Source organism: Macrotis lagotis, chromosome 2 (genome assembly GCF_037893015.1).
Source record: "Macrotis lagotis isolate mMagLag1 chromosome 2, bilby.v1.9.chrom.fasta, whole genome shotgun sequence".
NCBI classification, from domain to species: Eukaryota; Metazoa; Chordata; class Mammalia; order Peramelemorphia; family Peramelidae; genus Macrotis; species Macrotis lagotis.
Genome location: NC_133659.1, coordinates 172,834,660 through 172,847,556, shown reverse-complemented (window position 1 = coordinate 172,847,556; position 12,897 = coordinate 172,834,660). Strand labels below are relative to the sequence as shown.

The following is a 12,897-nucleotide window of genomic DNA, read 5'->3' as shown; positions in this document are numbered from 1 at the left end:
CATATGCCTTTTCTTTTAAAGATTGCTCTACTATCACTTTATTTGAATGAACTGATATGTAGCATAATCCTTTTCATTCTACATGTAAGCAAAGATCTCTTTTGGTTTCTATCTACTGATATGATTATTTTTCCTTGAAATTTCCCAATCTTCCGATTTTCCTCCCTATATTTTCATTATTTTTATTTTTGTTATTAGCATTATTGTCTTAGCTGCAATTATTTGTTACGTTATATTTATACAATTCTTTTCTTACTGTAATGCTATATCGATGGGACTTGTTTTATTGTGTTTCATTTTTATTGCACTTCACAGATATTGCATCTTTTATAAATTGAAAATTTATAGCAATCCTGCTTTGAGCAAGACTGTTGCCATTCTTTTCAACAGAATGTGCTCGCTCATGTCATGTCTCTGTGTTATATTTTGGTTAATTCTTACAACATTTTGAATTTTTTCATTATTTTGTTATGATGATCAGTTATCTCTGAGCTTACCATTATAATTGTTAATTGTGCCTATATAAGATGTCAAACTTAATTGACAAATGATATGTATGTTCTGATTTCTTCACCATCTTCTGACCATTTTCCCCGTTTTTCTCTGTTTTCATTTTCTGGCCCACATCAATATGGAAATTAGACCAATTATTAATCCTAAAATGATCTCTAAGTGTTATAAAGAAAGGAAGAGTCAATCAGTGCAGCTAACTTCATTTTTGACTTATTTTAAGAAATTACTAGGGGGCAGCTAGGTGGCGCAGTGGATAAAGCACCGGCCCTGGAGTCAGGAGTACCTGGGTTCAAATACGGTCTCAGACACTTAATAATTACCTAGCTGTGTGGCCTTAGGCAAGCCACTTAACCCCATTTTCCTTACAAAAACCTAAAAAAAAATTACTACAGCCACCCCAACCTTCAGCTACCATTACCTTGTTCAGGCAATTAGAACTTTCATCAGCAAAAAGATACATCTCAATAAAGCCTTAGATGATAGTTACTTTAACAATAGATATTTTTAAATTAAAATATGTACATAATTATTTTAGACATAATACTAATGAACAATTAATAAACTAGAGTGGAGTGTAATTTTAACTTTTAAATACATTGTAAAACAGAAAAGTCATGTGACTTACTTTATTGTGATATTCACTTTATAATGATAGTCTGGAAACCAAACTGCAGTATCTTCAAGGTATGCCTGTATATTGTTCCTATATAATTTATCCATCCTAACAATTGATAGAGCAGTTATTTTCATGTGGATGGATCCCATTTGTGTTATTCATCAGGAAATCAACAATACTTTCATTTCTTCCCTCTATCTCATTTTTACCATCCCATTTATCTCTATAAGGCTATATTAGCATTTTTTCTGTTGGCTATACATTCCCTTATTCCTTTTGCTCCACTTGGTTTTGAGATAGTTTTTCCTAGAGCAATGCCCAGAGGGGCTGCTGTGGCTAAAGATATAGTTTGATATTTCCATTAAGGAGACATTGTCCCAAAATTTGTGTTAAGAGTAGAGAAATGCTTGCTCTGGGAATGTTGCATGCCAACATTTTTTATTTAACTTGATTAGTTAAGCATATAAAACCAACTTTAATATAGATCACGAAGGAATACATTTATTTTTAATTTTTTTTGCAGTTTCTAGTGTCAACTACTTTTTTCCTTTATCATTGATAATAATGTATCCTCTGTAATTGCTGTTGGCACTTCCTTATCTAACAAAATTAATTGACACATTGGTCTGCTATATATGAATCAGTAAGGTCCTCTTGCCTTTCTAATTAAATTTTGTAGTTGATGCCTTCCTCTTTCCCTTTTGCTGGAAGAGTAATAAAATTGACTAATTCTTTTAACTTTTCTTAAAATAAAGTCTCCAAATATTCTTGCCTCTTTGTTCCTTCCCTAAGTAGTAATTAGTGCAGCCTTAATTGACTTTTCATTAAGACTTGTTACTCCAAGCAAAGTGTTATTCTAGATTTTTTAACATATTTCTTTTGAAAAAGTTTTCTATACCTTTCTCAGTACACACACACACACACACACACACACACACACACACCACCTCTCTCTCACACTGACAGCAAACTCTGTATGTAAGGATGGAAGTTCAGTTGAGTTCATCAACACCTTCTAACCCCATGGAGAGCACCGGCCCTAGAGTCAGGAGGACCTGAGTTCAAATTCGACCTCAGACACTTTATAATTGCTTGTGTGACCTTGGGCAAGTCACTTAACCCCACTGCCTTAAATAAAAAATTTAAAAAACGACTCTTAAGATATGCTAACCCTAATACTTTGACAGATGAGGCTTCTATTGAATCAGCTAATAAAAAATAAATTTAATGGAAGCCCTCTCATACCTTATGGTACTTCTACAAAATAAAACCCAACAGTTCAAGCTAAACTCAGAGAGGGATTCACTTGGGGGGTGGGGGGAAGAGAACCTTATTTTTCTTCGCCCCCACCTTGACCAGCACATGCCCTTGTGAACTTCTGAGAGTCAGAGTATTTGGACTTCTCGGCGTCTCTAGAACAGCAGTGATTCATGGTACTGTCTGTACCAGGAGCTGAGGGCAGAATAGACACACTAAGGAAAGGCAGCTCCAGGATTCTACAAGAAACTCAGTAAAGATGATAACCAGGCCCTAGGTGAACCTCTTCTTCCTGTTTTTGTTCTCTTTATTAACATATGTATTTATTCCTCTCATTTCCCACATCACCCCCCCCCCTTTAAACAAAAACCATCAAAATCAATATGCATGGTCAAGCAAATCAGATCCTCTCATTGACAACATCTAAAAATATGCGCCTCATTCTACATTTTGAATTCACTCCCCCCCCCATAAGGAAGTGGGCAGCATTTCATTTGATGTTCTGGAATTATGTTTTGTCATTGCATAGCTCAGTAGTCTAAACTTTTTCAAAGTTGTTTTTCTTTATTAATATTATTCTCATTTTGCTTACTTCACTCTACATCACTTTTTTCAATTACTCTATATTTTGTAAAAAGTATATTTCATTATTCTTATGGTACAATAATATTCCATTCAAATGCCATAATTTGTTTAGCCATTCCTAAATAGTTCAGCACCCCTTTAAATTTTCAGTTTGGGGTTGCTATAGGTATTGTACAAATGGGTCCTTTTCCTCATTCTCTCTGGGCTATAGCTCTAGCTTTAGTGGTATTACTGAGTCAAAAAGTATGTGCACCATACTAGCTATTTTTAGGGTACAGCTCCAAATTGCCTTCTAGAATATATAGAATCCATTCACAGCTCCATCAAACTAGGAACACTATTGTGTCTATTTTCCAAAATCATTTTCCTTTTCTGTCTTTAAACGTGTGAGGTAGACTGTTAGAATTCCTTTAATTTAGGGGTGGCTAGGTGGTGCAGTGGATAGAGTACTAGCCCTAGAGTTAGGAGTACCTGGATTCAAACCCGACCTCAGACACTTAATAATTACCTAGCTGTATGGCCTTGGGCAAGCCACTTGCCTTGCAAAAAAAAAATTCCTTCAATTTGCCTTTTTCTAGTTATTAGTGATTTTAAACATTTTTTTTCATAAAGTTATTGATAACTTGAGAATAGCCTATTCATATCCTTTGACCATTTATCTATTGAGGGATAGTTTTTATTCTTATAAATTGGATTCAGTTCCTTAGACATCTTGGATTATGCAACTGTTGTCCAAGAACCTTGCTACAAAGATTTTTTTCCCATGTACCTTTTCAGATTTTAATTGCATTGTTTTTATTTGCTGTGTTCCCTCAGTAGAATGTAAGCCTACTAAGATGGTCTCTCTCATTTGTATTTTTTATCTCTAGTGTTGAGCATAGTGTCTGGCACATAAGTGCTTACAAATGTTTGCTGACTGATAATTTTGCATACACATGTATAATCATACACCATGCATACATATTATAAGATCATAGAATGATAGTACTACCTCCATCCTAGTTGCTGTATTTTCTTATATTCCCATTCTTTTCTTTTTTTTCTTTTTTATTCCTTTCATTATTCTTCTTGCTCTCCCTATCTTGGTATATTTTCTAAATTTGACAGTAAAGAAGCCATTTGACTACTCACAGCAGGTAATAAGTACTATGGCAGTCATTGGATTGGTTTATGTGGATGTTTTTTTTTAAAAAAAACAAAATAAAATTAGAGGGTAATTGGGCTCCTGTGAAACTGCTAGCAGTATTGAGGTTTGGGTTTTGTTGTTATTGTTGATGTTTGGTGCTTATTTAAAAATAGTTCCTTCTAAAATGGAACCAGTAGAATTCGTTGGGCTTTACTCAACGATTCTATTGCTGGGCATATACCCCAAAGGAGATCAAAGGCAAAAAGAAAAAACTCATATATACCAGAATGTTTGTAGCACTAGTGCTTTTCTGTTAACAAAAACTAGAACTGAGATGGTTGCTCATCAATCAAAGAATGGCTGGACAAATTGTGTTATGAATATAATGAAATACTAACAAGTCATAAAAAATGATGGATGTGATTTATTCAGAAGTCTGAAATTCATTAGTCTAGGAAGACTAATGTAAGTAGGTTTACTTTGTCGTAGTATATACTGTGACTATAAGAATGGAAATGAAAAGGCAACTAAATTCAGATTAATTGCAATGACTAATTGTGGTCCTATCACCTTTAGTATCAAATCTAAAATCCACAGTCATTCAAAGCCTATCGCCCACCTTTCTAATCTTTTTACATTTTATACCCTCCCTTATACTACTTTGTTTCCCTATACTCTAACCTCCTTGTCCTTGAACAAGTAAGATTCTGGCTTCCATTCTGGGCATTTTCACTAACTCTTCTCTGTGTCTGGAATGTCCTCCCTTATATACACCTATTGGTCTCCTTCCAGTCTCAGCTTAAATCTGACCTTCCCATTCCTTAATTCCTGCATTCCCTCTGTTAATTACTAACAATTTATCTTGTATAAACTTTGTACATATTCATGTTGTCTCCCCTGTTAAGACTGAGCTCCTTGAGAGCTTTTACCTTTCCTTGTATTCCCCTCCATTGTTTAGCAAAAAAACAAAGTAGATGCTTAATAAATGTTTATTGATTGGTTATTTGTCCTAGAAAACAGATAATAAAATATATTTCCCAATCTTAATAGGTGGGAGATGACAAGGGTAGAATATTATAATTACTGTCAAACACCATCAAGTTTTCCTTCTTTTGTTACAAGGGAAGAAGATTCAGAGTGATATTAAAAAACCTGCAAAGAAAACATCAATAATACTTCAAAATAAAAAAATGAGCAATTTTTAGCAGCATCTTCCTTCAGTAGGTATAATTATATGGCAGGTGCTTAATAAATGTTAAGTGTTGAAAAGAATGTCCTTTTTCTTTTAATGCTCAGTGCCATCCTATAATCTCTCATTCAGATTAATTTAGTGTTCTTTATAGTATTTCTACTTAATCATTTTTCAAGTGAAAGACTATTATTTCATGCTTTTGAATTTTAACCTAATTTAACCTAATTTTAACCTAACTTTTCCCTTTATGGGAGGTCTCATGTTTTTTAGATAGTGCATTCTTCATTGATGCAGACCTCCACCCTTCCACAATTTGTTTTTTTTTTTTGCACAATTCTTATCCATGCCTTTCCAAGAATCTTCCATAAAAGATTCACCCATCAAAATGAAGGCATTTCTCTCAATCTTTAAATGTTTCAGGCATCCCACTGGGCTAGTTGGCCTGTCTATCTCTTGTTTCTCATTTTGCTTCCTGAGTTTATGTTGAGGAAAGTAGGGTGTTGTTCTTCATAGGATGTGGGGGGGGGGTCCCCTAGGGAATCCGTTACAAAGGAGGAATGGCCCCAGCCAATCACAAAACTAGGAGAGTGTTTTCTTAATCCCATTCCAAAAATGACAAACCCAAGATTAGAAGAAACTAGTCCTTAACTGGTCAAGAGTGGCCTAGAGATCTTGACCTAATGCAACTGAATTTGTGCAATTAGGTAATTGAATATTATCCCACACACACCCCCTGTGACCAAGATTGGGGTTCATCAGCATATCATAGTCCTATGATGGGGGGGGTCATATTAGAGGCATGTCATGGGATGAGCAGACCTCTTAGATTGTAACTCAAACTCTGAGAGCCTATGAAAACCTAAGAGAGGGGAAAGAGTTTCTGAAGACTATAAATTACCTGATGTTCCAATGCTACCTCATGCCTCATACTATGGGAGGCACCCATATCTTGCAAGGTTCATGAATAAAATCTACAATTTTCTCTCACTCTAGCAGGTTTTTCTTTCTTTTATTTAAAACAGTTTATAATTAATGATGAATAAACATTGGAATCCTCTACAAAATATCTAATAACCCAAGATCTTTGTTAAGTGTTCCCAAAAGCTAAATCTGACAGAATATAGTAAAAGGAATACTCATGATGAACTGTGTTTACTATGGTACTACAATAAATTACATGAAATATACTACTTTAGTTAACTTGATATTTGATACTTCCAAAATCTTTTGCTCTTTGTACCAAGCAATTAAATAAGAGTAGAACTATGCTCTAGGATCATTATTTTAAAAGTGGATTGAATCCAAACTTAAATGGGAAGAGAGGCCTCGAGTTTATGAGATGAATGAACTAGTACTGCCAAGAAGAATACATTAGAAATGTGTGGGAGGATTAGGAGGAGGGAAGAGTTTGCCTATTGGAACAGGAGCTTAGGGAAAGAAAGTTATTGGGTTGGAAAGGGCCTTGAGTACTCAACATGGTTATTTTTGGAATATTGCTTCCAACTTTACTCTGGCACTTTACAAACAATGAATTCTAAATGTCCCAGATTACCGAATTTCTCTAACTCTTGTTCTCATTTAATTGAGATAGTTTGTATTAACCTAACCTAGTTTTAAAAAATGAAGCTCCTGACAGTTCACTCTTTGTTAAAAAAATATATATATATATTGAAAAAAACAGTCATCAAAGACTTCAATTTTCTGTGGACAAAGTTTTGAAAGACAATTCATTTTCTAATCCTAACTAGAAATATATTACTTATAATTCTAGTCTTGTTTTTTAAATAAGGTAAGTTTTGTATTATTGTTACAAATTACTGTATTTTAAGCTAAATGGTTATATCATTTTTAGTTGTATATTTGGGCTATCTTCATCACAAATAGTGGGGGATGGTCATGGTGCCCTTCAGGTAAGGAACTGGGCATGTTTCATATTCTTTTTCAGGTACTCCTGACTCCAGGGCCTGTGCTCTATCCACTATGCCACCTAGCCTCCCCTCATTTTTCTTTTTACAGGATGTTGGAGACCATTTACCTGCTAGTGGGCAGGAAATTCTCTGATGGTCCTCTACTTGAATCTCTAGGACTTAAGCCCTAAGAGAGGGAAAGAGTGAATGGAGGAGAAACCCTGAGAGAGAATTTAGAGGTAGAATGAGCTTCAGTTGCAAGCACCCTGGAGGCTAGGAGATGTAAGGGACTAGTGTTGCTATTATTTTTACCAGCACAAGCAGCAGCAACAAAGACTGCTGTCACCTAGCACCATCATCATTACTTCTGTCCCAGGGAATGAACTGGTAAGGGACAGTTGAGGACTGGGTATCCACACGATGCAGAAAGGATATCTTCAGAGTATTTGGAGCCATGCTGAAAAAAGAATAAGTGGTGACTTACTGTATTTTCTGGCTCTATACTTCACTTTCATTCATAATTATACTTGATTAGAACACTCAGCCTATATTCCCAATCCATAGGTCTTAAGAATTTGTTTTGCTGTTTTACTTTTAAAGAAAACATTTATCCAAAATGAAGGGTTAACCATTGATTGCTGATCTGTGTGTATCCTTGTAAAATGGGAGAGGCAACATAGGTGGTATCATATGAGATGAGAGACAGATTATTTATTATTGTTGTGATCTTTTTTTATCAGAATGGGGGCCCAGAGCTGAAGAGCGACTTTAGTGATTTGTATTTTTGTATGATCCCAGAGAAGAAAGGGAAAAATATATATCCATCTTGCTTCCTAAACAAATATTTAATATCTTTGGTTAGGGTAGTTTGTAATTGTTATGAGAGGTCTATCATCTTCCTTTTTTCCATTTCCTCTCTCCATTGTCCCCTTCCCTAAAGTAGGCCTGAAAAGAAATCAAAGCCATGCCCAAAGAGCAAAGCTGAGCTAGTTGAATAAAGAAAAAGTCACACCCAAAGAGAGGAGCAGAAAAAGAATGATGTATCCCCTATGAGTGTAGGAGTCAGAAAGGAGTAATTAGCTTTCTTATCAGCACAATGGGGCAGCTAGGTGTCACTTTAGATAAAGAACCAAGCATGGAGTCAGAAAGAAATGGGTTCAAATCCAGCAGTAAGATACTTACTAGCTGTGAATTCCTAGGCAAGTCACTTATCCTTGTTTGCCTCAATTTCCTTATCTGTAAAGTGAACTGGAAAAGGAAAAGACAAACCCACTCCAGTATTTTTGCCAAGAAAATCCCAAATGGGGTTATGAAAGACTGGACATGGACTAACAACTATCAACACAATAGTATCTACTTAATCACAAAATGGCTAGATTTTGTACTTGATAGGCATTTAATAAATGTTAAACTGAATTGGTGACTATTTCAAGATACTTATACTATTGGATGGGAAAATCTGGTAAAATTTTTGTGAATTGAAGTGTCCGTGTGCGCTTGTGTTTGTGTTTCTTGCATCTGTGAGACTGTTCTACAAAAAGAAAAAGCTAAAATTTGTAAGGATCAGTGTCAGTATGTGATGAAAACTGCCATAGACAATTTTATTGGAACTGGAAAGAACCTTGGAGATTGTCTGATCCAGTCCTTTGAGTTGAAAGAACTTATTGGTTATTAACTTATAGGTTAGGTAATTTATAAAAGATGTGAGTTGCCAAGGTCATACATGTTACGCTCTTAGAGGCAGTATTTGAATCCAGATACTGTCAAACCATTCACCCAGATATAATAAACAGTGCAATGACTAATGAAGAAACATGCCTGACCCATTTTTTGATAGAGAACTAATAGATCCAAGATGCAGAAAAAGATGTACATTTTTAGGCCTGGCCTACCAGTCAGGAATTTTTGCTTAATTATGCATATTTATTATAAAGGTTTGTTTTTCCTTTTTTTTTGAGGGGGGGCAAGTGAAAATAAATAAAAATAAAAGAGAGAAAATAAATGCTCATTAACTTAAAAAAGCAAAATAAAATTTATTTAGAAACTTTTGAAAGAAGGAACTATACAGTCCCTGGAAGTTTACATGGATTCCAGCACATGTTCTCTGAGATGACCCTTTTTTTTAGTCCACCTCTCCTACCCATGCTCTATGGGGTGCAATTGCCATTGTATAAGAACCTGCCTGTCCTCTTTACAAGGAAAAGAGCTTTTCTGTTGTTGCAGAAGATGCTGTCTTATAATTCTTTTCAACTCATCTTTTGTCCTGTCATTCTTAGTGTGTTTGTGACTTTTTAAATGATCTTTCCCTTAATATAACTGCAGTGCTGTCCTAGGAGAAAGAAAGGAAAGGAATAAACATTTATATGATGCCTACTCTGAGCCAGGCACTATTAAATGATTATCTTACTTGATCCTAATCCTGGCAGATAGCTGCTCTTATCTTCATTTTACACTTAAGGAAATGGGGTAAATTGAGATTGGGTGATTTATCCAGGGTCAAACAGCTATTAGGTGTCTGAGACTGGATTTGAACTCAGGTGTTCCTGAATACAGGCCCAGTGCTCTAATCATTATTTCACCTAGCTGCCTCTCCTACCTTTTCATACAGAAACATTAACTATCAAATACAATTGAATAATATGTCACTGGGGTATCACATGATATTTTTTGCTTGTTTCCTTCACTCAGTTGAGATTTAAGCTGGATTCTGTTTACATATCTGAAACACTTTATTGAATAAAGAGGAAAAAAAACAAGATTCTATTAAAATGAGAAAAAAATAGGGTTTTTTTCCAATAAGCTATCTAAATTGTGATTTTACATAATTGGTTCTATATATATATATATATATATATATATATATATATATATATATATATATATATATATCTCCCATACATATATATATATGCAGAAGGTAGAAGTTTGTCACCTGCCTACAAGATTTGCCTGGCTTGAACTTTCATTTGGCTTTCTGGCATGAAGTTAGGGAGCAGGAAGGAGAAGGCAGAAGAGAGGTAAGGTACCTAAAAATTTCCATTCATTTGACTGATGAGTAAATGCATACCAGTGTTATCTCAGTAAATCTAAAGGCAAGCAAGATTCCTCAGAGCAAACATTCATGCTGCAAATTAATCCAACAAACACTTTTTTTTAACTCCTATTTATGTTCAAGATGCTGGTTTAAATATTAAAGTTACTTAAAAGACAAAGTGTCCCTTATTTAAGGAAGTATAGTCTATCTGAAGAGTTTATAACACAATTTGAGAAGCAAAAGATCATTGCAAATTGCAGGGACCAGGGAAGGCTCACCAGTGAGGGTGGCACCTAAACCCTTGAAGGAAGAAAAGAATCCTGTGAGACAAGGATGTGAAGGAAACACAATCCAGCCTGTACTGGTATATACAGTAAGGATTGTATATCAGGCTCAAAAAACAGTTATCCCTTCTACATCATGAAAATTAGTGGCACAGAGCCCTTACAATCTGGAAAATCCATATAAAATTTTTTGGCCCTTTGTATCAGAAAAGAAATCTGATTTTTTTTCTTTTTTTATGGGGTATTTACAAGACCTTACTGTAAAAATTTGGGTTAAGTTATAGGCTTTGTGTCATCTGCTGGCCTTTGCATATTGTCTGCAGCTTCAGCAAAACTTTACTCAAATTCCTCTTTAATTTCTTAGGCCAACCCAATATATCAAAATTGCAAATGGAGAAAAATCATGCTGTGGAGGGGATAATGATAATTATCCAGTTTGACTAAAATTAGTTTATGAAGAAGCTAAGCTAAAACTGGGGTAGGTTAATAAGGCTTTGCTCAACTTGGAGGCCCCAGAAGGCACTTTGAGTCCAATAGCTGCCAGAATTAATTTTTTTTTTAGAATTTTTGCAAGCTAAATGGGGTTAAGTGACTTGCCCAAGGCCACACAGCTAGGTAATTATTAACTGTCTGAGGCTAGATTTGAACTCAGGTACTCCTGACTTCAGGGCTGCACCACCTAGCTGCCCCCAGAATTAATTAACAAAGGAAACTATTCTATTAAATGGGAGCCTTACTCTGGCCAACATTCCTCTGGCCTCATTCCCATGAAATATCCCCCAAAGTAGCCTCATAGCAACCTAGGGCATAGTTGGTATATCAAACACAGGAAAAAAATACTAGGTTAGAAATATGTGATGGGGAATAAAATCTTGAAAAGTAGGTAGGAACCAATTGTAGATAGCCTTCAATGCTAATCTAAGAAGGGTTTTAATTCAGTAAACATTTATAAGTTCCTCCAGCATGCCAGGTAATCTGCAAGATGCTTGGGGATACAATGACAAAAATGAAAGTGTCCTTTCCCCAGTATGTGTTCAATCTATTAAGCAGGGAAAGGGCATCCATAGAACTATATACAAGGTAATGGGGAAGGAACAGTCTAATATGAAGGTCAATTTGCTAACAGAATGATAGGAAGCACAATGGAAGAGGTGGTGGTAATGGGGCTAGCATCGATGAGTATGAATGTGGGAAGCACCAATACAAGCTGACTCTGGTACATTGTTGCTAACAGGGTCAAGACTATGAAGGAAAGAAATTGAAAAGGAGTGATGTAGTCTGGGAGAACAGAGGGAAACATAGAGACTTTGTAAAGTTTCAAATTGTATGGAAAAAGAAACTGGAGGCATGGACAGTACAAATTTCAAAAAAACCCAAAGCTTATAGAGTGAATAAATTACATTGAAAGAATAGAATTCAATTCTTACCCATTGATCATTCTATTGGAATTCCTCCTCTCTTACTGGCCAAATATTTCCATACTGTTCCATCTCCTGAATTATGACTTGTCTTTTTAGATAAGCATCTTTCATTTCATTGAATATGTATTCGGTGTAGGAAATAGAGTAATCTAATTTCTTGCAATCTGAAATTAAATTTGAGGACCCAGTCACAGACTTAGATTTAGATCTTTTTTAGTAAGTTTATGGATCAGAATGTATTTATTCTAAATAGTAGGTATTTGCTTATCTTTCTGTCTAATAGAATTCACTAGTTGCCTATGAGAGAAGCTGTGCAATCCACAGCAAAGTGTAGGAGATGGGCAGCTAGACAAGATATATTTTTGTCTTCACTAAGATCTTAGAAAAAGATCTTCACTATGCCATCAATAAAGTGTATTTCCTTGGGCAAATCACCTTGCAGTGTGGGATTAAATTTAAATATAAACTGAACCCTGTTGGCTGCAAATTGACTTAGAAAAACCACAAATTAGCATTATTTTTGTTATAGCACTTTAATTTACTTTAAAAAAAATATTTCCAAATTTCCTTTTAATGTGGTCTGGGTAGCTTTGCCAATGAGTGGTTGAATTTTCTCCCAGGTCTAATGTAAAACTCTTTGTATTTTCAAGGACAGAGTTCCAATTTAGCTTCTCAGTTAAGTCCATGGATTCCCTTTTGGTTCACAGGTTCCCTGTTGTGCAGCCTTCCTTCATAGCAAACACTTGTTCAGAATACAATAAAAAGGGAGCAACTAGGTGACACGGTGGTTAAGAGCACCAGCCCTGGAGTCAAGGGAACTGAGTTCAAATTCAGCAAGTCTGTGCCCTTGGGCAAATCACTTCAACCCACTGCCTCACAACAATAACAACATAAAACCCAGAATGCAATAAAAAATAAATTGAAGTTACCTAGAACCAAAACTCATTGTAGAAGTTCATACA

The 12,897-nt window shown here is 35.3% G+C and overlaps 2 protein-coding genes across 2 annotated transcripts in view; one reads left to right on the top strand and one right to left on the bottom strand.

Moving 5' to 3' along the window:
* PPM1E (protein phosphatase, Mg2+/Mn2+ dependent 1E) overlaps positions 1-12,897 on the top strand; it is a 220,678-nt gene that overhangs the window by 161,202 nt on the left and 46,579 nt on the right. The gene's annotated exons all lie outside the window — the stretch shown is intronic.
* The window catches only part of TRIM37 (tripartite motif containing 37), a 155,909-nt gene continuing 154,379 nt past the window's right edge, over positions 11,368-12,897 (bottom strand). Inside the window, exon 25 of the mRNA XM_074223592.1 lies at positions 11,368-12,099. Within this exon, the coding sequence (XP_074079693.1) occupies positions 12,048-12,099 (52 nt within the window). The 3' untranslated portion in view covers positions 11,368-12,047. The remainder of the gene's footprint in view (positions 12,100-12,897) is intronic.